Genomic DNA, 23,300 nt, shown 5'->3' with positions numbered 1-23,300 from the left:
CACACGCTTATCGTCCCTGTCTGGAGGGATAGAAGGGTATGCAAGTTTGTTAGAAGCTGTGGCTGCCTGTATGACCAGACTCTCGGGAGTGGGATGTTTGGACAGATAGCCGGGGTCGCTACTGGCAGGGTGGTATTTTGAGGTGAGGGATTTATTTACCGGAGGAATAGAATCCAGAGTTTCCCAATTCTTGGCCACCCTATTTTGCAGGGCTACATGAAAGGGTAGTACTGGGTCTTCGGTGGGACCATGGTCCAATATATCTGTCAAAACATCCTGGATGAATTGGGCTGATGGTCTAGTCCATCCTAAGTAATCTACTACCTTCGTCATTAACTGACGGTATGATGGACTGGCATGCTCTCCTGGTTCTGGTCTGCCAAAGTCATTTTCAGGAGATGTGTCAATGCCACTTGCATTGTGTAATTATTCCACCAAGTCCAAGTTACTTATATACCCGATGACGTCACCCTTGACGGAGGCCTTCGAGGGACCATCGACTTGACGACATCGACGCACGGCTCACTCTGCCGAAAAAATTCCCGAAGAGCAGCAAAGCTGGATGGAATACATCTAAGATGAGGAATACATTGGAGGACAAAATCCACTCGAAAGGGTCTTGCACTGACCATGCTTGCAGTTCACCAACTCTTCCTATGGAAGTAATAGCCACTAAGAAGGCGGTCTTCTAAGTCAGGTGTTTAATAACGGACTTATTGATAGGCTTGAATGAGGGACCCATGAGCTTTGAGAGTACCACATTGAGGTCCCAACCTGCTGGCGGAGGGTTAGAAATTGGAGGGTGGAGTCTTTTTACTCCCTGCATGAATGCTTTAATAACTGGAATTTTCCACCACAATACTTTAATCTGAGAGGTGGTGTATGCTGATAAAGCTGCCAGGTGAACTTTGATAGAATTTAATACTAACCCCTAGTCTAACAAGTGGAGCATATCATTTAGAAAGTGGGATGGAGTACATTCTATGGGGTTTAGCTGTTTGGACTGGCACCAAATTACAAATCTTTTCCACTTGTCGAAATAACAGTGTCTAGTGTTTGGTATTCTTGCCTCTGAGGATATCCATACATCGTTGTGGTAATTTAAGGTGCCCAAACTCAATGACTTTAGGAGCCATGCTGCCAAGTTCATTGAGTGGGGTTGTGGATGCACTATTGTTGTTCCGTGTTGGGTTAACAGTCTGTCCTGACATGGTAGTTTGATGGGTTCGCACATCGCCAGTTTGCACAGATGTGGATACCATGGTTGTCTTGCCCACATAGGAGCAATTAGGATGAGCGTCATCTGTTCTCTGTGGATCTTGTTCACTATTCTGCTCATTAAGGGAGTCAGGGGTAGGGGAAAGCATAAGCAAATCTCCCTGACCAGTTCCCCCTTGGAGTCTGGTTGGGGGAACCTAGACGCGAAGTCTGGGCATTGCTTATTTTCTCCTGTGGCGAACAAGTCCAACTTGGGGTAACCCCATTGAGAGAAGATGTTGTCTACGACATCTGAGTCTAGCTGCCACTCGTAATTCTCTGGTAGGGGATCTCTGCTTAGAGAGTCTGCCAGAGTGTTGAGTACCCCTGGAACGTGTTGTGAGGATAGGGACATCCCTCATCTGAGTGCCCACTTCCATAGTTTCTGCGCCAGCTTGGACACACTTTGAGAGTGTGTGCCCTCTTGCTTGTTTACATAGAACATTGCAGTGGTGCTGTCTGTTAGAACCTGAACCGACTGGTTCATGAGTTGGGCTTCGAAATGCCTGAAGGGCTTTGAATACTGCTAGAAGTTCCAGCAGATTGATGTGGTTCTGAGCCATGCTGCGAGTTCACAGACCTCGTGCTGTGTGGTGTAGTTAATTAGCCCCCCAACAATAGAGTGATGAGTCTGTTGTAATGATCGCTTACGCTTCCGGCTCGTGGAAGGGTTTTCCCTTTAACAGATTTTCTCTTGTCCACCAGCATAGGTTTTAAACTAGTGTTGGCGAAACAACCACTAGATCGTCCCACTGACAGTTTGCCTGAGACCCCTGTTTCGCCAACCACTCCTGCATTGGGCGCATGTGTAGCCGTGTGTGTGGGACCTAGTATATGCACGATGCCATAATGCCTAGTAAACGCATTGCTTTGCGTACGCTTATCTGGAGACTGCCTTGATACTGGGGTATTTGCTGAAACATGTTTTGCACCCTTTCCAAGGATGGATAAGCCAAGCCTGTTCTTTTGTTTAGGACAGCTCCTAGGAACTGTTTTGTTGTGTTTGGTACAAGACTTGACTTTTTCTCGTTTATTGAGAAACCAAATTGGAAAAGAAGATTGATGGTTATTTATTTGCGTTTTTTGTTTGCAAAGTTGGGGTGTTTACGCTGTGATCAGCCAGTTGTCCAGGTATGGGGTACACTGGAATTGCCTCCCTGAGCACATGCGCTGCCACCACTGCCAGTACCTTGGTGAATACCCTTGGAGCCGAAGCTATTCCGAAGGGTAGCACCTTGAATTGGTAGTGCTGGTTTGATATTTTGAAACGCAAGAGTTTTATGTGCGCTGGGAACATTGAAATATGAAAATAGGCGTCTTTCATATCCAGTGTTGCCATGTAATCTCTTTGCTTCAGCAGGGTTATTACCTCTTGTAGCGTTGCCATGCAGAATTTTTGTGGCTTTACATAAGTGTTTGCAGGCCTTAAGTCTAACACTGGGCGCATAGTCAGATCTTTTTTTTGGTACAAGGAAGTAGGTTGAATAAATACCCTTATTTACCTCGTTGGACGGTAAAATCTCGATTGCATCTTTGAGAAGCAATGCCTTGACTTCTTCGAGAAGGATAAGCTGCTGCTCCTCACTTTTCTTTTGGCACGGGGATGGTTCGATGGTTTTCCTAGAAGCTCTGCACAATAACCTCCTGCAACTGTAGATAGCACCCACTTGTCCATGGTTATTCCTTCCCATGCATGGGTGAAGAGTGAAATCCGTCCCCCTACTGGGGAGGCATGGGAGGGAACCTGCAGCGGGCTGTCATTGCTTGGGAGGTGTTCCTCCACCTCTAGATGTGAAGGCTCTCCCCCGGCCGCGGGATCTGCACTGACCTCTCTGGTAGCTATGTGATGCCTGTCCTTGGTTGTTATTCCAGGACGAGTTCTGATTTTGTCCGTACCCAGAGCCTCTTTGTGAATTTGGTCACGAAAGCAAAATGTTCCCGGTTCTTTGGCCAGAAGGTTTATTTGTTCATTGTCCGAGGGACTTGAGGGCATCATATTAGTCTTTTGCAGACTTCAGGGCGTCTTCTACCGCCTTGCCGAATAATACCGTTGGTTACACTGGCATGTTAAGCAAAGTTGCTTGTGTCTCTAGCTTAAACCCGGACTGGCGAAGCCAGGCGTGTCGCTTGATAATGGTCCCTTCTGCTATTATTCGGCCTGCATTATCTGCAGCGTCAAGGTTGTTCTTGAGGACGCAACTAGTAGTAGCTTTGCCCTCAGCCGCTACTAAAGATAGCTGGGACTTTAATGGTTCCGGAGCGGAAGCTATTAAGGCAGCCATCTCGTCCCATTTATGGCAATAACTTGCCAGCAGTGTGGAATTATTAGCAATTCTCGCCTGGAACGCTGCCGAACTTGCTACTTTCCGCCCCATAGTATAGAGTTTTTTGCTATCCTTGTCTGGGGGAGACTAGTGGTGTCCCTGCCCTTTTTTTTTACAGGTGGTTGTTACTACTAGCGAGTCCAGCTTAAACTGGCCCCTAATATAAAGCGGGTCAGATGGCGCTGGGCGGAAACGTTTTTCTATTCAGGGATTAACAGCCTGTGTCTGATTAGGATTTTCTATTGAAGGTTGGATCCTTCTTTGGACAGATTTTAATAATGGGATAAACTGGGTGGCAGCCCTTTTGTCCCCCAAAATATCCTCTACGAAGTTTTTGTCCTGCTGAGTTTGAATACCAAAGTGCGCAGCTGCTTTAATTACTATGTCATTGTAGAGGGGTTGATTATCTACTGAGGAATCAGGCACTGGAGAATCTTGCTGAATCGGGGAGGCTAAGGTATACTGGTGTTTAGTTAGCCATATCTGATGCTGTTGTAAGCAGTTGTCTGTTTTCACGGCAGTGTGGCTTGACAGCATTACTGTGCTGTGTAGGTCCCTTCCTCTGATTGCTCCTTGCTGGTGTGCCGGCCCGCGTTGCCCCAGGTTCTTTCCTTCTGGAGGGGGATTGTAACTGTTCTTCACCGTCCCTTGCCAAGCCCTGCTGCACCTACAGATCTATGTAAAGTTCAGCTGGGTGCTCTGAGGTTACGGCCACTCTGCTCACAGCTTGCAGGTATGCCCTCATGTTTTTCAGTGACTATCCTTTTTAACAGCGTTTTCCTCTATTTCACAGGCGCTCTGCGCCTCACGCCTGGTTAATAACTACAGTAGCTGCTTTATGAGGACTCTAACTTCGTGGCCTAATCTCCGGTTTCCCAGCCGGTCTCTAAAAAAGACTGACTTGCTAAAGTTTTACCCCATAGCTCTCGTAGGAGACAACACCTTAGTACCAGGCATCTTGAGCTACTGCCTGACTCTTGGGGTTCTCCTGACGAGTCTTGCACAACTTCTGATGCTGGTCTGGCTCGATTTTCAAGGAGCCCAGTAACTATGGGCACAACAAATAAAAATTATACCAAGCCCACAGGGCAGTTACCATCAACTTGCCGCCAAATAATTCTGGTCATTTACTCCTACTACATGAGCAATGTCCAGTAGTGAAGACAACGTTAATGAGATTTCTCAAGCACCTTCCCCAACCACTGAAATAAATGGGGATTGGCTATCCTCCACCATGCTGGGACCCTCCTCTCCAGGGGGAGTAGGAACATCCTCACCCCTGCTCCGCCTCCACTCTCTCCTTCTGTTTCGTTGAAGAACACTGACATGAATTTTATAGACGCTGTATCTGGGCGTTTGGTCGACGGCGTTGACTCATCGCCTCAGGATGTGTGTTTAGTGGTGTGTGAAAGGGTAGTGCCCTTGCCGCCGGGTGTCGTTCCCATAACAGTACTGCTGGTCTGTCTCTTAGGGTCGGGGGCCTGCACTCGGGAACTTTGCTGTTCCCCGCACCCCCTTCACCGCCCAAAATGACGGCGACGCTGCTGTCACTGGAGGCTCCCTCCACTTCAATGGCAGCCTCGGCCTGCATTGCGTGATGGGCTCAGCGCTTTGTTCTGCGATCTTTGTCTTAGGTTTAAAGAGCTTGCAAGCTTGACGGTGCCCTTCGTTGTGGTCCGGTTAAGACAGAGGTCGCACACTCTGTGTTTATCGATCCACTGAAACTTTTTGTTACACGTGGGGCAGAATATGAAAGGCATCCTATCCATGTTTGGAAAAGGCAGCCAGGCGAGAAAGGGAAAAGGTGGGAAAATGCATTGTACAATGTCCGCCCCCCACTCTCCCTACTGTAAGGGCCTAGGCCCGGTGGGCCTTCCAAGGCCAAAAGTGTGTGTCAAATGGTGAACTCGTCCGACGGCGCCCTAGTCTTTTCCACTGCATCGATATCTGGGTAAATCAGAAGGAAAGGACAGAAAGAGAAACTATTTTTAAAAACTTGTATAAGTAAATGGTGTTATGCCGAAAAGGAACTCTGCGTTAAGCGTCCGCTCACAATGGCTGAAAAAAACAAACAATCTTGGGGACCTCGATGCGTGAAGGACCATAGGTACAGCGGACGTAACCCTAGGGATAGTATTACTGGCACACCCTGTGTTGACGTCCCTTTTCGGGTTTCGAAAACAACAACTGTAATACTCTGCAGCTTCTAGTAGATGCCGGCCTATGCATAGCATGTGATCTAAGCAGATTCCACAAGCCTCAAATATATATAACTGCTCTACTTTTTAGAACTGAAGAAGTTATTTGATTAAGATGCGTTTTATCTGTGACCCTTCATTAAAGAGTATATATGTTTCAGTAGATATGTGGTGTGCTCTCTTTGTGTCTATTGTCAACCTAACTGTACCTGCTCATCATCCGTCTTACCTCCTTTGATTGATGCCTGCCAGTTTTGCCATAGATACTGTTAAGATGGATTTCCAAAATTAGCCCTGGGGGAGTGGGATGGGAGGATTTTAGGAGGCCAAGTTATAATGAACAGGGAAGACACTGAGAGGTTAGCCATGCCCAATCAAGGTAAGGAAGCAGAGCAGCAAGGCTTAGTCTCAGGAAGCGTGTGAGAGTGGGCTAGGGTTACATTGAGTCCAAAGTGCAATGCCAGTAATTTCAGTTAGTGTGTAATCTAAAGGCCTAATAATTGGACTTGTAAACTTCCCTGTCTAAGCAATGAAACCTTCCAGCTAGATATTGTCACAACAACACTTATAAAACAGATACATACATTCACCCTTAGGAGAAATAGAATAGCTTTTGATTCATTGACCAGTGAAACACAGTTAAGTACTCAGATGCATAGAAATAGAAATAACTCTTTAGTCTAATCACAGAACATCCTCCCTAACTCTTATTAAGTCACAAGATGGTTTAGGGCCGTGTGCCCAAAAGTCACAAGTTCAAAGTAGACAAAGTAGGGTTATATAGAGATGTGCATTGCCAGCACTTGTGTTTAACAAGAGTCAAGAAGTTAGATAAAGTTCAGATAAGTTTGCAACTCAATCCCAACAAACTAGGCTAGGCCCAGGGAAGGATCCTTAACCCAGGTTCCACCACCAAAGGTTAGGTAAAAGTGAGTTCGGGTCAGGACTTTATGGGCCGGTTACTGTACGGGAAGCATGGGTGGGAAACGTAATAGGTATATAGACTTACCCTCCTGGCTCAGAGCTCTCCGGAGACCACTTGTGGAGGTATGTATGCTTACCCTACTGGCTCAGAGCTCTCCGGAGACCACTTGTGGAGGTTCCAGTATTAGATTCAGATTTGTTGGTCTGTCTGGGTTCCTTTCGCAAGGGTCGTCTAGACGGCAGAGGTTACTTTCAGTCACAGGATTTAGTCGCTGTATTTCGGAATCAGTTACAGACAGCTTCCAGGTGACGGCCAGACGATCAACTGACAGCTCTCAGACATGGAGGTAATAAATCTCAACAGAGCGTGCAACAGGCGATCTTCCAGCGGCGAACACAAGAACCAGCACAGCCTCCTTTGGTGTGAGATGGCAGAAAATGCAGCAGCAGATGACTTAAGGCACAAACTGAAGATGTGCAAAGTTCCAAGGCTATGTTCGGAACGTGACAGTTGCATTGAGGTAGCCCAGGAGAGAGCTGGTCACAACACCAGTTGGTCCTGGGACATCTCCAAAAGCTCAGGTGGTAGAGATCCTTGAACAGGGGGTTTATGACTGGTTGTTCCCACTGACCCAGGGGTCAAAGCGCCAACAAAGGCCTTCTTCAAATCAGGACTTCAAAGGGACAGCACTGAAGTCGATGCTGGTCAGCTACAGAGGGCATCCTGCATTCGTCAGCAACTGCACTTCTTCGTAGAGGTCTTGGCTCCAATGATGATCTGATGAACAGTTGCAGAAGCACTCCTTGTTTCGAAGATGCAGACGGAGGGCATTCCCTAAGCCCCCCCCAAAGGTAAGAACCTGCACCATTCAAACAGTCAGTGGCTATCCAGTATTGGTTAGACACTGGCCACCACATCTGCCCAGCAACAGACATTCTGGCACCAGGGATGTGGTTTGGTACTAGACAGTCCCAGTCCCCTTCTCTGGCCTACACACAAACCACCTTTTAGCCCGCAAAAGCCACAGCTCTCCTGGGGAAACCATTTCCATAGAAGGTATTTCCTAACCTAAGAACACAGGAGGAGGGCCAAAGAACAAAATGGCCAAAGAACAAGCAAAAGTCCTTGTGGAATGGCCATCTTAGACTGCTAGCCACCTTTGGTAGCCATTTGCGGTAAACGCACAAGTGCACAAGTAAAATGTCACAAAAATGGTAACCATATTACAGCTGCCACCAGCTTGTCTAAGGCACATTGTCAAAGTAACCAAATAGCCCCGGTATAAAAAGTTATAAGTATACAAGTTATCCTAACTGCACTTCACTGTAAGGTGATGTGTGTAACAATACAAGAATTTACAAAGAGAGAGGTAGTCTCTAAGTCCTGATAATCTGAGGGACTAGTCAGTTTCCTCATAAGAATGAGAAAAACAGGCAAGGGCATTAAAGCATAACACTTGACTTACCTCCATAAAGTCAGGACCGGGTTCAAAACAAGCAAAAAGAGTGTGTACATAAAAGTCTATGGGAAAAAGGCAAAGGAAATGTTAGGAAAGAAAATCTTTCCCAACACATACCAATTTAGAATCTGTTTTACCTTTTGTGTGGAACCCTTAGGATGGATGATTGTACAGCCCCACACAGAGGCCTGTGCAAAATGTCCCTAACATCTTATGCACAGACAATGATGGGCAGGCCTTCTGTGGCACCGTAAAAGATCGAAAGCAATTCCACGCTCAGTAAACTGTGAGCATGCCTTTTGTGGCGGAGCAATGAACCAGGAGGCATTATGTGCACAGTAGCCATTGGCCAATCATTCATCCAGACAGGGAAGAGTTATTTATTTAAAATCGGATGAGTGATGCAGGTGGAAGAATTGGAACACTATATCCCGTTTGATGTCAAATTCTGGAAAAAACCCAAGAAAAGAACAAAGGGTCTGTATGCAGGACGAACTTCACATTATGCAGATTGTGTAAAGCTCACAAATGGATACAGCCCACAAATGAGTGATCCTTGTAGATGACGTGAAAGCCGCCAAAAACCTGCTCTCCACCACAGTATACAAAATGTTGAAAGGGATTGTGCACCAAAACCAAACTTACCATATTAAGATCCCAAGTGGAATATTGCCTCAAAATAGGAGCTGTAAAGGTGCCTGTCGCCAGTTGTAACCGATCTAAAAACCAAAACTTGCTCCAGCCACAATAATTCATTGAATAGGATAAAAAGGAGGAATGGAAGCGAAGAACTTGTCCCACTAAAAGAACGGAAAGTCAGCCCCTATGTAAAGGGTGGCATATTTTCTTCTAGAGGAAAATTGAGCTGTAGATGGAGTGCCTAAACAGTGGAAGAATACAAACTAATGCGTAGTGCATAGATGAGGTAGGTCCCACTTATGAGGGGAGTATGTTACTCTTTCAAACATTTGGAAAACAACCAATCACTGCTGGTTGCCACACAGACTTCTTTTGGCTGTTTCCTGATCAGGATTCCAAAACATTATTCAGGCATCAGTCCAGATTTGTTATTTTTCTGTCCTGCCCTCACCATTCTGAGGCAGGAAGAAGTCAGCACCATATACAGCTTAAGCTTCTTTTCACCTATAGGCAAGAAGGGGTGTCTGACAAAGTCACACAAGATCTCCAACACAAGAGTGCCCGCTGGGTATCCCATGGGATACAGCAAGATTAATTCCACAATGTAATTCTGCCACCAAAAAATGGAGTGCCAGCCAACTGTATGTGGCTACTTCGCAGAGGGCACAGGAGGAGTTGAGACACACCAATCCTACAAGGCCCTAGGTCCCTTGGGTGAATCACACAGTTGGATCCTGGTTAAGGCGATGGATTTGCACTTCAAGAAAAAGGAGAGTAAACCAGTCATGAAAAAGCAAAATGTTCAGGCCTTCTTGCCAGAGGTACCATTAGGATGTTCATGTGCACATTGAGGTATAGGAGTCTCTCGCTGTGATAGTTTGTAGGATGAGGCAGAACATTTTGGGAGTACTGCCCAGGAGCCAAAGAAGTGATTTCATGTTTATAGGCATGAAGTCGCAGCCCTTCTTTCCAGTTATCACTTTGTGGCTTTTTGTGCCATTTAGTAGGCCAGGGTAGAGGCAGCAAATCTAGGCAAGAGCTGATGGTATTTTTAACAGCTACCAGTGGACCTGCAGGCTTCTATTTATATGACTGGATACACAGTCTTCTGGCCACCCAAGTAACTTAAATGTGAATATATGAGGGTTTGAGATGGAACTATCTAAATAAATGCCAAAAAATGTACATCTCTTGGCACAGACTCACTTTGGACAGTATGCTGGCCACACTACCTCAATAGTCGTGGCTGTTAAGTATTTTCTGAAAGCTCTGAAATTAGATGGGAATTCATTTTAGTTTGAGGTTCATGTTTTAGTACGGTGAAGCTTTCTTTCTTCAATGAATTTAATTCTTTTAAGTAAATTTGTAATTTGAATTTTAAATGTTTAATATTTGATACACTATTGTGCTTGATCATGTTTTTTATTCAGAAATTTACTTAATTGCATCTTTGTTATTGTTCTATAAAATGTTTAAGGTTGATTTTTTTTAACCAAATAACGATAAAAGAAATAGTATATTTTATGATCATGATCTGGCTCTTTCTCAATTGGCTGTATTTGCAGCTTTGCTCTTCAGAACCATTTGTTGTGCATTTGCTTTCTTTCTTTTATTCTGTTTTGTAATTTTATGTGCATGCTAGTAGGTTTTTTTTCTCCATACCACCACCGGCAGAGATCAACCTGTAGGGGGCATGCTGGGTTTCACAAAACGGGTAGACCAACTCTCCCTGGTAGTGTAACCAAGCAGTTGAATTTGCTTAAGAGTCTTAGATACTGGCATAGAGTAGAGATCACTCAAAAGGGAGAACAAGTAAATGAATGTTCACACAGTACATACTGAAAAACATAAGTAGGTAATTATTTAACAAGGATAATGTTCAACTACAAGATAATTAACATTAACTATATATGCATAACAGTAAAGAGGTAGTCAAAACATAATGCAAGCATTATTTAAAAGAAAGACACAAAAGCAACATCACCCACACATTTGAGCAGTCCAGCCCAGGGCAAAGCAATTCTCAAAGAAATGTCACAGCTAAGTAAGCAGTTTCACTTATTTAAGGGGAGCTTTTAATCAATAGGGAAGGTTCTCCCACAGACTACCATAGGACAAAATCACTACATTTGGTTATTTTGCTATGCAGTGGTAAGTAAGCCCATACAGTCTTTGAGAAAGAAAAGGAGCAAGCAACAATCTGGGGAGCCAGAAGGACCCCTCACCAGATCCCTACAGTCAGGGTCCACCACCAGCAATGAGACCAGGGATGGCTGAAGGTAAGGAATTTGTGCTCTATCCAGATTTATGCAGTCCATAGTGGTGGGGTGGAGGGGATGAAAAGGGTATGCAGGTATACTCAGCAGACACCAAAGAGCAAGACCAGCAACTCCAGGAAGGTCAGAAGACTTAGGAAATACCGCATACACAAACACCAATGTCTGCAGTGAAGGAGGACCAGGGGTCGTGGGCAGAGAGGTGAATTTCAGGGTCTGGATTGGGTCTGGCTGGCATTGGTTCCGGCCTCTGTTTCAGGACCCATGAACACAGAAGGTGTCTGTATCTGGAACCCCATAAAGGAAGGCCTAGGCGTGGAGTCCCAAGATACTGGAGAAGGGCAGATGTAACCGGTGGTGAGCAGTCTTCAGGTAACCCAGCAAGGGCCTGCTGGCAATGAGGAAGACACAAACGTATCTTCAGCTCCTGTGGGCTAACTCATCTGGGGGCGCTACTAGTAGCAGCAAAGCCACAAAGATCCACCTTGATGTTGCATACCTCACGGAGCATCAAATGTAGCAGCACAGTGTCCATGTTGAGATGGAATCACAACCCAAGAGGTGCAGACCTACCGGACTGGAGTAGATCTGCAGTGTGTACTAGAAACAAGAGAATGTCAAAAGAGCAGGATAAAGAATCATTGCCTCCAATGACTCAAAGAAGTGAAATGCCTGTGCTAGGCATCCCCTGGACAAGAGGCAAAGCTTCATTTTAAGGGAGATGGCTGTAGCTGCACTCCCAGTGTCCATCAAGGTATTCTCTGTGCATCTGGTTACGGTTTTAGTACTCCACTGAAGAATGGATACAAACCTCCACAGATGTAAACAACGCTTCGCTGGGGTTGACCCCAGCCCACCTCTCTGGGAACATGCACCATTCAAAATCAGGTTATCCAATGCTCGATAACCAGCGAGTGGAGTGCACTTGTGACATCAGTCATGGTGAGGATGTAGATTAGGGAACATGAGACCATAAACCAGTCCACACCAGTTCCATGCACACAACTGTCCTGCCCAGTATCTGGAAAGGGCCTGTGAAGAGACACATCCATATATGACCATTCCCGCCTCTATAATGAAGAATGCCAAAGAAAGGCAGTGGTTCGGAGAGACAATGCTTAAACAAGGTACACGGTTTGACTACTGCAGCAGCCAAAAGGCACACTTGCAGTAACAGTACAGTAATGCATCAGTAAAATAAATAAAAATAAAAAGGTAAATTGCCACTAGCTGTCAGAAGCACCATGTGAAAAGGAGAACTACACTTCAGGGGGAAAAAAAACAGCAGCAACACCCCCCTGTACTGTATCCTTAAGTGGGTAGTAGTGCTAAATAAAATGAGGAAATGGGGGCCAGGTACCCTTTCTACTATCAACCTTAGGGACTGACCAGCACTTGTGGCTAGAACTGAATTGCAAAGGCAAGTGAGGTGGAAAAGGTACATCACTTGCCAAAAGGATCGAAAAAAAAAAAACACCAAACATATTTGTGATCTCAAAAGAATGGGGCTAAAAACAAAAATCTTTCCCAACAGTGTTTGTCATTGGTGCCTTCAGACCGGCAACTACACGTTAGTCTTCTGGATTGCATACATCTTCCTGGATAGACTATCTTTTAACTTCTGCCTACTCGGGTGACTTCAATTTTGTTATTTTATGATAATGGTTTGACTCTTTCCCCTTTCGATTGTATCCAATGTATTGGTCTTCCAAAGTGTGTGTTTGTTTTTATTCGGTACTTTATTCGTTTTTTAAATACATGTTAGTATCGGGTTTTGCTAGTGCTTTGAAACTGGTTTACCAGCAATGATTGCACTTAATAAAACATCTTTGCTACTATTACGTATACTACTAATTGATAAATGGTAGCATTTTAAGTTGCTGGCCACTGGACTCTTTATCAATAACTGACTTTAATGCAAGGGGCTACAACCTGTGGGTCTGCCAGTGTTTTGGACTTTGGCTTCCATGATCTCTCACAATAGAGCTGTAGCTGATGGGAGTTGTAGTCCAAAACATGTGGGGAGCAAAAGATTGCAGACCAATGCATTAAGGTGTGAAAAGGTTGCAAAATATTAATGTTTCTAAGGAAGACCCGTTCTATGAACATACTCCTGGAACAAGCTACAATCCTAAGCTTCAAACAATGAAGTTCTCATTAATGGCCGACGGGAGAGTTAGACAGAGGAAAGAAATGGAGGGCAGTGTTAGAAGGGCAAAAAGCAAGATGAACAGCTATCACTGGCAGGTAGTAAGCATAAAGGGGGGAAATAAACCATTGGGTAGAGGAGGGACAAGTAGAGCAGATGGAGGATGTGTAAAGTGTTGGAGGCAAGGGGAGGTGCAGACATTATGTAGAAAATATGCAGGTAGCAATGTTGAGAAGAAAATAGTCTTCAGGAAGTTAAGGGGGTAGAGTGAAAGGGCAGACCCACCAGACCGAGAGAAGCAGTGTAGTTGTTGGGGGAAGTTAGGATATCTGGCACATCAGTTGCCAAGAGGAGAGAAGCTGAGCTGTGACAGGAAGGGGAAAGGAATAGTGGATAGTCACAAGGAAAGCCATGTGTAGAGGAGTCGGAAGGTAGTGAAACAGAAGGGCTGTGTCTATAGTCCACGGAGTCACCATACCATGTTTACAAAGGCAGATATGAAGACAAGAAGGATGGTGAAGATTCCAATGAAGGTGCTATTGGTCCGAGATTGGACGATCTTGCGGGAAACCTTCTGCAGAGCTGATGGAAAGAGCTGGAAAGCAGAAAAGAGGAGTTAAGACATTTGTATAGCCTTTGTTCCCTGGAAAGCACAGAAGCCCATAAGTAGTCCAAAGACTTTAAGAGAAAGGGAAGATACTTACATTTATACACGAGTACACTGCACACACAAACAGGATGTTGGCCAGAATAATAAAGATGGCTCCATGAACGCCGAGCATTAGCGGAGTACTGTGGGCAGGAATTAAGTGCATGTCATAAAGGGGAAACGTGATCCATAGCCAAACCAAGCTGAAGCATGCCAACAGGACACCTGTTGTCGCAATGATACCCTTCTATGAATATGCCACACCATCGTCAGCCAGTCACCCTTTACCACATACAGCCAGTCACCCTTACACAACCACAACCATTCACATTCAGTACTAAACCATTCCAACCCGACACTTTCCACGTTCCTGACCTTCTATGAAGCGATTTGCATCTATCTGCCAAGTTTTTAAAACCAATTCATGTGCAGTTTCATTAATGTTCCCTTTGGCAGAAAAAAAAAGAGATGTACTAGATGATAACAGCTAAGTGAATTCTGTTTTTCGACAAGTTGTTTTTTTGTGACGGCGTCAAGTCAATGACCACTTTGAGGGGCTTTTTTTAGGCTATCCAGTCATGTTTCCAGTTGGAAGTACTCACTTCCCTAGAAGGGAGGCAATGCATCAAAGCATGGACAGTTCACTTTTTGGGGTTGTTTCAGACTCTTTATCACAAACCTGTAAATTTGTTAAAGTGAGGACAATGTTGTTACTCCAAGGACCGGTTCTAGTCTCGCCTTCGTAGCATGCAGGAATGTTAGAAATAAAAATGAAACCAATCTGAATATTAGAGGAATCTTTCCCAGCATGCATCAATGTTACCCAAAGAATAGTTTAGATGCAGGGGTCTGCAGCCTTTGGCTCTAAAAAGTGTTTTGGACTACTACTCCCAACAGCCTGGACAAGAGTCAATGGTGAGGTATCATGGGAATCGTAGTCCAAAACATTTGGAGAGCTGCCGGTTGTAGACACCTAGAGGTTTTATTTTATAATTGCACTTCCTATCAATATGTACAATACATTGTAAAACATTCAGTAAGGTTCTCAACCAATACTCTGCCTAGAACACCAGATGAGCTTCTTAACATTCACAACTGAATAAACACCATCCTGGACTTGCTCCCAAAAGCTATTCAAAACATCACATAAGAAACAAACTACCAAATGTTTTCCCAACCTGACCTTAATCGCATCAAAAAAGAAAACCCGAAACTCGAGAAAGTTTAGAGAAGAGGTAACCTAGGGGCAAAGTATATTGTCTACCACTGCCAACTCCGTTGCTACAGAGCAGGAATAATGAAAGCAAAAAAGGTTACCATTTAGATTGTATTGACATCTTGCAAACATCCACACTGAAGTTTTTAAAATCATCCTTGGATACAAGAACCCTAGAGCCTGCAACATGACTCCTTTACCCACATAAGAACGGAAATGGAAGGGCCAACAGTACCCTATGCACTCAAGGATGGAAAACACAGCTTCCTCCAATTGGTCGCCAACTGCTTTGCACCCTCTTTCTATTGAAGTGATGCTCTCCATAATTAACTCCAGCAACCCAGCAAGATTCCAGGAAGACCACTGCCCTCCAACCATTTACAAATCAATAACCAAACATCTATGTTTAGCAACCATGTTCCTACATCTCCTCACACCTCCATCAAACTAAGGAACGTCAGGGTTGACTTCTGAACTGCCTTTTTTTAAACTCCTTCTCAAGAATCCCAAGGCAGACCCAAGCAAGCCAGCCAACTACTGCCCCATCCCAAATACTTCTTTTAATGACAAAGAACAAGTTACTCTCTTACCTGGTAACGTTCTTTCGATGGGATGGTCCGACGACGTATTCCATATCTATGACAGTAATCACCACAGCTGTGCTGCTTCAGAAAATCTTTCGGCGTCTTGCATCGATGACGTCGATACGCCATCCTAGAGGGCCTCCGTCAAGCCGACGTCACTGGATGTTATAAGTAGGACGCACAACACTCGTAGCCTCAGTTGTAGTTTTTTCCCCAGAACGTGTGGCACCAAACCACTGCCAATATGACCACAGGAAGCCTTGCGGAAACGTAAGCTGCATTCGCATAAGAAATTCTGTAGCGGGGCAGATAGGGAGGGAGTGATATGGAATACGTCGTCGGACCATCCCATCGAAAGAATGTTACCAGGTAAGAGAGTAACTTGTTCTTCGAGGGGATTAGGTCCTCCGACGTATTCCATATCTATGACAGACTCCCAAAGCAGTACCAACGTATGGCGGAGGGAAAAAGAATTTAGAATATAGAAATTTAGAATGCCCAATCAAATTGCAGAGTAAAGGACCGCCTTGCCAAAGGCCAGATCCTGCCCATGGATGGAATCTAGGGAGTAGTGTCGTACAAAAGTATGGACCGAAGCCCATGTGGCTGCTTCACAGATGTTACGAATAGGAACACCCTTCTGCAGGGCAGTAGAGGCAGCCATACCCCTAGTAGAATGGGCCCGTAAGCCTAGCGGAGGGTCCTTACCCGCCAGGCGGTAACATTCAGAAATTGCCAAGATAATCCATCTAGACAAAGTCTGCTTAGTCACAGCTTGTCCCAAACGCCTTCCAGCGTAACCAATAAAGAGCTGATCGTCCACTCCGACTCGAGACATGCGCGAAATGTAGAAACGTAAAGCTCTCCTAGGATCTAACCTAGGGAGCCTCTCCTCTTCCTTACAAGGATGTGGAGGATAAAATGCCGGAAGAACAACCTTCTGGCTTAAATGAAATTCCGGAACCACCTTCGGAAGAAAGGAAGGACGAACTCTAAGGACAACCCTGTCCTTATGAAACACAGTGAAGGGAGGCTTAACTGAAAGTGCCTGCAACTCACTCACTCTGCCAGCGGAAGTGACCGCAACTAAAAACACAGTTTTAAGGGTTAACAGCCTCAAAGGACAAGAATGTACAGGCTCAAACGGAGCACCCATAAGGAATTTCAGAACAAGGTTCAAATCCCAACCAGGCACCTGCAAAGGTGACAGCGGAAACACATTAGTGAGCCCTTTGAGAAACTGAGAAATTAAAGGAATTTTGAAATAGGAACACTCCTCAGACGAGCGCTTAACTATAGACAGCGCTGCCAGGTAACCTTTAACAGTACCCACTTCCAGGGCCAACGAAAGCAAAAAAAGACAGAACCACAGGAATGTCACATGAAAAAGGATCCACATTCTGAACCCTGCACCAGTCGCAGAACTTTCTCCAGCAGCAACGGTACAGGGACTTAGTCGCCGGCCGTCTGGCCGAAAGCAACACCTCCATTACGTCTTCAGGGAGGTCCCAATCCTTGTACCTCAACCTTTCAGAAGCCAAGTGTGAAGGTTGAGGGACCTGACCTCTGGATAGAGAACCTGACCTCCCTCCCGTGAGAGCAGATCGTCTCGGTAGGGAAGACGACATGGAGGGCAGATGGACAAGTCGAGAAGGTCCGGGTACCACGTCCTCCGGGCCCATGCCGGAGCAATGAGGATCATCCGGGAACCGAACCTCCGTAGCCTCCGCAGCACTTGCGGGATGACGGGGACGGGAGGAAACGTCTACAGCAGTGGGAAGGACCACTCCACCATGAACGCGTCTCCTAAGGCTCCTCTTGGAGGAAATTCCCGCAAGCAGAACCTTTCGCACTTCCGGTTGACACTGGAGGCGAAGAGATCCACTTGAGGGGTCCCCCAAAGGGCGAAGATCTCCAGGAGAATCTCCTGAGCCAGCTCCCACTCGTGAAAGATCGCGCTCTGCCTGCTCAGAGCGTCTGCCGTCTCGTTTTCCTCTCCGGCCAGATGAACTGCGAGATCGAAACTTCCTTCTGGTTGGCCCAGAGCCCTCACCTGGGGAGGGTAACACTGCCCCAGGGATGTGTCGAGAGCTGCTCCGATGTACTGGAGCCGTTGTGTTGGCGTCAAGTGGGACTTCTTTAAATTGAGGGAGAAGCCCAGCTTGTGAGGGGAGTGGCAGGTGACGGACAGATGATCCAGGACCTGCTCGGGTGAGCGCACCCTGATCAACCAATTATCCAAGTAGGGGTAGACGTGAATCCCCTTTCCTGAGATACGCTGCCACCAATCCGAACGGCAGGACCCGAAACGGAAAGTGCGAGTCGCCAACCGCGAACCTAAGGTATTTCTTGTGCTTTGGATGGATCGGCACATGAAAATAAGCGTCCTTGAGGTCGAGAGACACCAACCAGTCCTGAAGTTGAAGGGCTTGAGAAAGAGTAACCATCTTGAATTTGTCCTTCCTGAGGAGTTTGTTCAAACCGCGCAAGTCCATGATGGGTCTCAATCCCCAGTCTTTCTTCAAAAGCAAAAAATATGGGGAATACCATCCCTTGTTCCTCTCCGCTACAGGCACCAGTTCTATGGCGCCTTTCTCCAGCAGGCATTGAATTTCCTGTGCAAGGAGAGGATCCGGACTCTTCAAAGAGTGATTCCCTGGTGGATTGTCGTGAGGCCTCTGCCGGAAAAGAAGACAGTAGCCGTGGGCTATGATCTCCAGAACCCACACATCTGAAGTAATGGCACGCCACTCTACAAGATGCTGCGCCAGCCTTCCCCCAACCGGCGAACCATGGGACATGGCCTCATGACTGAGCTGAAGCGGCTGCGGCAGTGCCTTAGGGCAAAGAGGCAACTGCCCGAGCGGTCTTGGCACCTCGCATACCCCGTTTTCCACCTCCGGCACTCCTACGGTGGCCCCTTTGACTAGCAGCTCCTCTCAATTTACTAAAGGACGAGTAATATCGAAAGGAACCTTCCCTCCATTGTTGTCCCCTAGGACGAAAAGGCAGAGGTTGGTGAACTGCAGCGCCCAACGACTTCGCTGCAGCTTTAGAGGTCTGCAACCTCTCAAGGCTCTCGTCAGCCTTGCTGCCAAAAAGATGTTCATCATCAAAGGGCATGTTGAGGAGTCGAGCTTGCATATCAGGAGCAAACCCCCGACTTCCGCAACCATGCAAACCTGCTTATTATGGTGCTCGCCGCCAAGGACCGGCTGACGCAATCAACCTTGTCAACCTTGTCCAGACCCGACTGAACGGACTCGCACATGGCGTCCTTGCCATCCTGCACAATAGCAAGAAAACCATCCCGTTACTCCCCTTCGGGAATATGATCAGCCGCTAAGGAGATACAGTTCCACAGAGTGTGCGTGAAACGACAAGGCACAAACGGAGTTGGCAGCCTGAAGCGCCATACCCCCAGAAGAAAACACCTTCGCCCAGCCGTCAAAACGTTTGTCGTCCCCATCAGGAGGGATGGTAGGGTACGACGCCTGCTTTGCAGGGGCCGTAGTCGCCTGCTTCACCAAACTCTCCGGAGTGGGGTGCGTGGTCAAGTAGCAGGGGTTGCCACTGGCTGGGTGATATTTCTTCGGCAAGGACTTGCTCACTGCCGGGAGACTCTCCAGAGAAGTCCAAGCCGCAGCCACCCTTCTCTGCAAAGCCATATGGAATGGCAGTACCGGGTCAGTTGGTGGACCTTGGTCGAGGATATCAGTCAGATCATCCTGCTGAAAATACCCAAGGGGGGGAAGACTACCCCAGGTAATCCGTGACCCTCAACATAAGGCGCCGGTAAGAGGAGTCGGCATGCATGCCAGGCTCAGGCCTACCAAACTCCAGCCCATTGGTATCGTGCAACGACTGGCGCAGGTCCTCAAGCTGGCTATGACCTGAAAGGAGGCCATCAGGAACCTCTGCAGGAACCTCACCTCCCTCAGACCCCTCATCCACCTCAGAAATATAATCCAAATTCTGGAAAGAGGGTACAGAAAAAGGAACAAAGACATGTTTAACCTTGGCCAGAGCCTTTCTGGGGGGTTCCACCGTGCCACGGGGTACCCCCGACAAAGCCGCCTCAAAAGGCAACGTGGGAATCTGCGTCAATGTCGAGCGTGGTGCCGACAGCTTTGGCGGCGATGACACAGGTCTCGAGGGCGGAGCCCTGAGCTGTCTCTCGACAGCCTGGGCGCCGATGGCGTTGACGTCTTCCTCAAAGGCGGAGCCTCGAGAGAGTCCATCCACGACCTCTGCGACCCGGTGGTCGCGTTGACTGCTCGAGCCCAAAGGCGGACGAGCTGTGTGCCTAGTACGGCCACAGCCGGCGTCCTCAGACGGCGCGGACGGACCAGAGCCCTGCAATTGAAAAATTGCCAACATCTCCTTTCGGAAGGAATCCCATTCCTCAGGAGTGGAATGCTTGTTGGGACAAGCAACCCGCCAACGGGCTTCCTGGAGTGTCTCGAAGAGGCAGAGGAATGGCAGGACCGACTACCAGACCGAGAACCCCCGGACTCACGGCGACGATGCAAAGAGTCGCCCCTCGAATCATCCGTCGAAAGACCAGTGGAACGCGACTTCCGGGGCTTGGCCACCTTACCGACCGACAGCTTCTTCTTACGCTCCCGCAAGGCCTTCGATGTGAGCGATTGGCAATCGACAGTCATCCGTATCATGGTCCTCCCCGAGGCACCAGAGGCAAGCATCGGGCATGTCCGTCAGCGACATCTTGGACCCGCACACCCGACACTTCTTAAATCCGGACCGTGGGGTGGAAGAAGCTGAAGACATCATACAATATTCAATGAAGAAACAGGTTCAAAGAACCGAAAGAACAGGATTCAGTAGAATCGAGGCGCGCCGAGATCTCAGAAGTGAACCCGTTCGCAGAAAAAATGGAACTGAGGCTATGGGCGTCGTGCGTCCTACTTATAACATCCGGTGACGTCGGCTCGACGGAGGCCCTCGAGGACGGCGTATCGATGTCATCGACGCAGAAAGATTTTCCGAAGCAGCACGGTATGATTACCGTCATAGAAATGGAATAAGTCGGAGGACCCAATCCCCTCGAAATAGTAGACATTTCATATGGGATACATTACTCACCATAATCGTATTTCTAATGCTTGTATCTGCTTAGATTAACATGCTGTGCATAGGCCGACATCTAGTGGAAGCAGCAGAGTATTACAGTTGTTTTTGAAACTCGAAAAGGGGCGTCGACAGGGCGTTCCAGTAATACTATCCCTAGTGTGATGTCCAAAGTAGCCATGGTCCTTCACGTGTCGAGGTCCCTCAGATTGTTATTTTTCTGACATGAGGTAGCATGAAGTGTAGCGCGAGTACAGTTGTATCCAAGCACATACATAACAGACAAGCTCATAAGCATCCATGCGCCAAATCTATGAGGGGAGGAAGGGTGGGCGCATGTGAATCTAAGCAGATACAAGCATCAGAAATACGATTACAATGAGTAATGTATCCCTTCTGAGGCTTGTGGAATCTGCTTAGATCACATGCGGTGCACTGTTTAGCGAGCAGTGTTAGGAGAAGGTGGTGGGATGTGAGAAGGTTCATGGGCGAACAGATGTCTTAGAACCGCTTGTCCCACCTGTGTATCGGTCTTGGAATGAGTGTCAATGCAGTAATGCTGTGTGAAAGTGTGTATTGAGCTACATGTAGCTGCTTTGCAAATGCTGTCCAGAGGGACATTTGCAATGAAAGCCAGACTGGCTCCTGTGCTCCTTGTGGAGTGGGCTCTAGGCGTGAAAGGCAGTGTCTTGTTTGATAATGAATAGCACAATTGTATACATCTGACTATCCATCTGGAGATGGCATTCTTGGAAATGCAGTCTCCTTCTCGGCCTGGTGCTATGGAGAAAAACAGTTGATCTCTTATTCTTAGCGGTCTGGTCTTGTTTACATAGGAAAGGGCAGCCCTCCTCACATCTAGTGTGTGGAGTTTTACCTTAGTTGAGCTGGTGGGGTTCTGAAAGAAAGCCGGTAGTTCAATAGACTGGTTTACATGAAATTTATAGATGAACTTCGGGGAAAACCTAGGGCGAGTACGTAAAACCAGCTTGTCCTTGTGTATGATAAAGAAAGGATCCTGCACTGAACAATGTTTGTATTTAACAAACATTTCTTACGGAAGTAATAGCCACTAAGAAGGCAGTTTGGTAAGTCAGGTCTTTAAGACAAGACTTATGCATCGGCTCGAAAGGAGGTCCAATGAGCTTAGCGAGTACAACATGAAATCCCATCCTGGCGGTGGGTTTGAAATTGCAGGGTGGAGTCTCTTTACTCCCTCCATGAATGCTTAGATGACGGGTACCTTCCACCATGGGACCATATTGTGCGAGGTGGTATAGGCTGACAAGGCCGCCAGGTGGACCTTTAAAGAGTTGAATACTAAACCCAAATCTGGCAAGTGGAGCATATAAGCCAGAATGTGGGAAGGAGTACATTCTATGGGGCTAATTTGTTAAGACTGCCACCAAATTACAAATCTCCTCCACTTGTCGAAATAACAGTGCCTAGTGTTAGGCTTTCTTGCTTCCTTCAAGATGTCCATACACCTCTGTGGTAAGTTAAGATGTCCAAACTCTGACTTCAGAAGCCATGCTGCCAAGTTTATTGAATGAGGTTGAGGGTGGACTGTTAGTCCCCCCCGTGCTGAGTGAGCAGATTGTACGGGCACAGGATCTTGATGGGATTGCACATTGCCAGTTTGCACACATGTGGATACCAAGGTTGGCTTGCCCACATAGGAGCAACTAGGATGAGCGTCATTTGCTCCTTGTGGATCTTGTTCACCACCTTCCTCATGAGAGGTGTTGGGGGATGGAGGGGGGGGGGGCGTAAGCAAATTTCCATCACCAGTTCATCCATAGGGCGTTCCCCTTGGAGCTGGGCTGGGGGAACCTGGAGTCTGGGCATTGACGGTTTTCGCTTGTAGCGAACAAGTCTATTATGGGGAAACCCCATTGAGAGAAGAAGTGCGCTACGACCCCTGCGTCGCCATTTGTGTTCGTCTGGTAGGGGATCTCTACTCAGTGAATCTGCCAGAGAGTTGAGTTCCCCTGGAAGCTGCTGTGACGACAGGAATATTTTCCATTTGAATGCCCATCTCCAAATTTGTTGCACAAGCCTGGACCGATTTGGAGAATGCGAGTCCCCTTGTTTGTTGATTTAAAACATTACCGTAGTGCTGTCAGGACTTGCACCGATTGGTTTGCTAGGTCAAACTCAAACGCCTGAAGGGCTTTGAATACTGCCAGTAGTTCCAGCAGATTGATGTGCTTCTGTGCTGCCGCCTGAAACCACAGACCCCGAGCTGTGTGGTGAAGGTAATGAGCCTCCCAACCGGCGAGCGGGGCAACTGTTGTGACAATCGCTTGTACTTCTGGATCGTAGAAGGGTTTCCCCGTCAGCAGATTTTCTCTTGTCCACCAGCGAACATTTTGTACTAGTGTTGGCGAAACGACCACAAGATCGTCCCACAGACCACTTGCCTGAGACCACTGTTTTGCCAACCACTCCTGCATGGGTCACCTGCGCAGGCACGCGTGTGGTACCAGGTAAATGCAAGATGCCATCATGCCTAGCAAACGCAAAGCTTTGC

The 23,300-nt window shown here is 47.0% G+C and overlaps 1 protein-coding gene and 1 long non-coding RNA gene across 2 annotated transcripts in view; one reads left to right on the top strand and one right to left on the bottom strand.

The window, feature by feature from the left end:
• Positions 1–23,300, bottom strand: part of ADCY6 (adenylate cyclase 6) — an 820,353-nt gene that overhangs the window by 240,789 nt on the left and 556,264 nt on the right. Inside the window, exons 14-15 of the mRNA XM_069653856.1 lie at positions 13,932–14,019; positions 13,706–13,822 (exon numbers count right to left, since the gene is read on the bottom strand). Coding sequence (XP_069509957.1) covers positions 13,706–13,822; positions 13,932–14,019 — 205 coding nt within the window. The remainder of the gene's footprint in view (positions 1–13,705; positions 13,823–13,931; positions 14,020–23,300) is intronic.
• Positions 1–23,300, top strand: part of LOC138582512 (uncharacterized) — a 340,772-nt gene that overhangs the window by 205,666 nt on the left and 111,806 nt on the right. The window lies entirely within an intron of this gene.

The sequence above is a fragment of the Ambystoma mexicanum genome, chromosome 3q (genome assembly GCF_040938575.1).
Source record: "Ambystoma mexicanum isolate Mex_15411 chromosome 3q, UKY_AmexF1_1, whole genome shotgun sequence".
Taxonomy (NCBI): domain Eukaryota; kingdom Metazoa; phylum Chordata; class Amphibia; order Caudata; family Ambystomatidae; genus Ambystoma; species Ambystoma mexicanum.
This window is presented reverse-complemented; position numbering and strand designations above follow the sequence as displayed.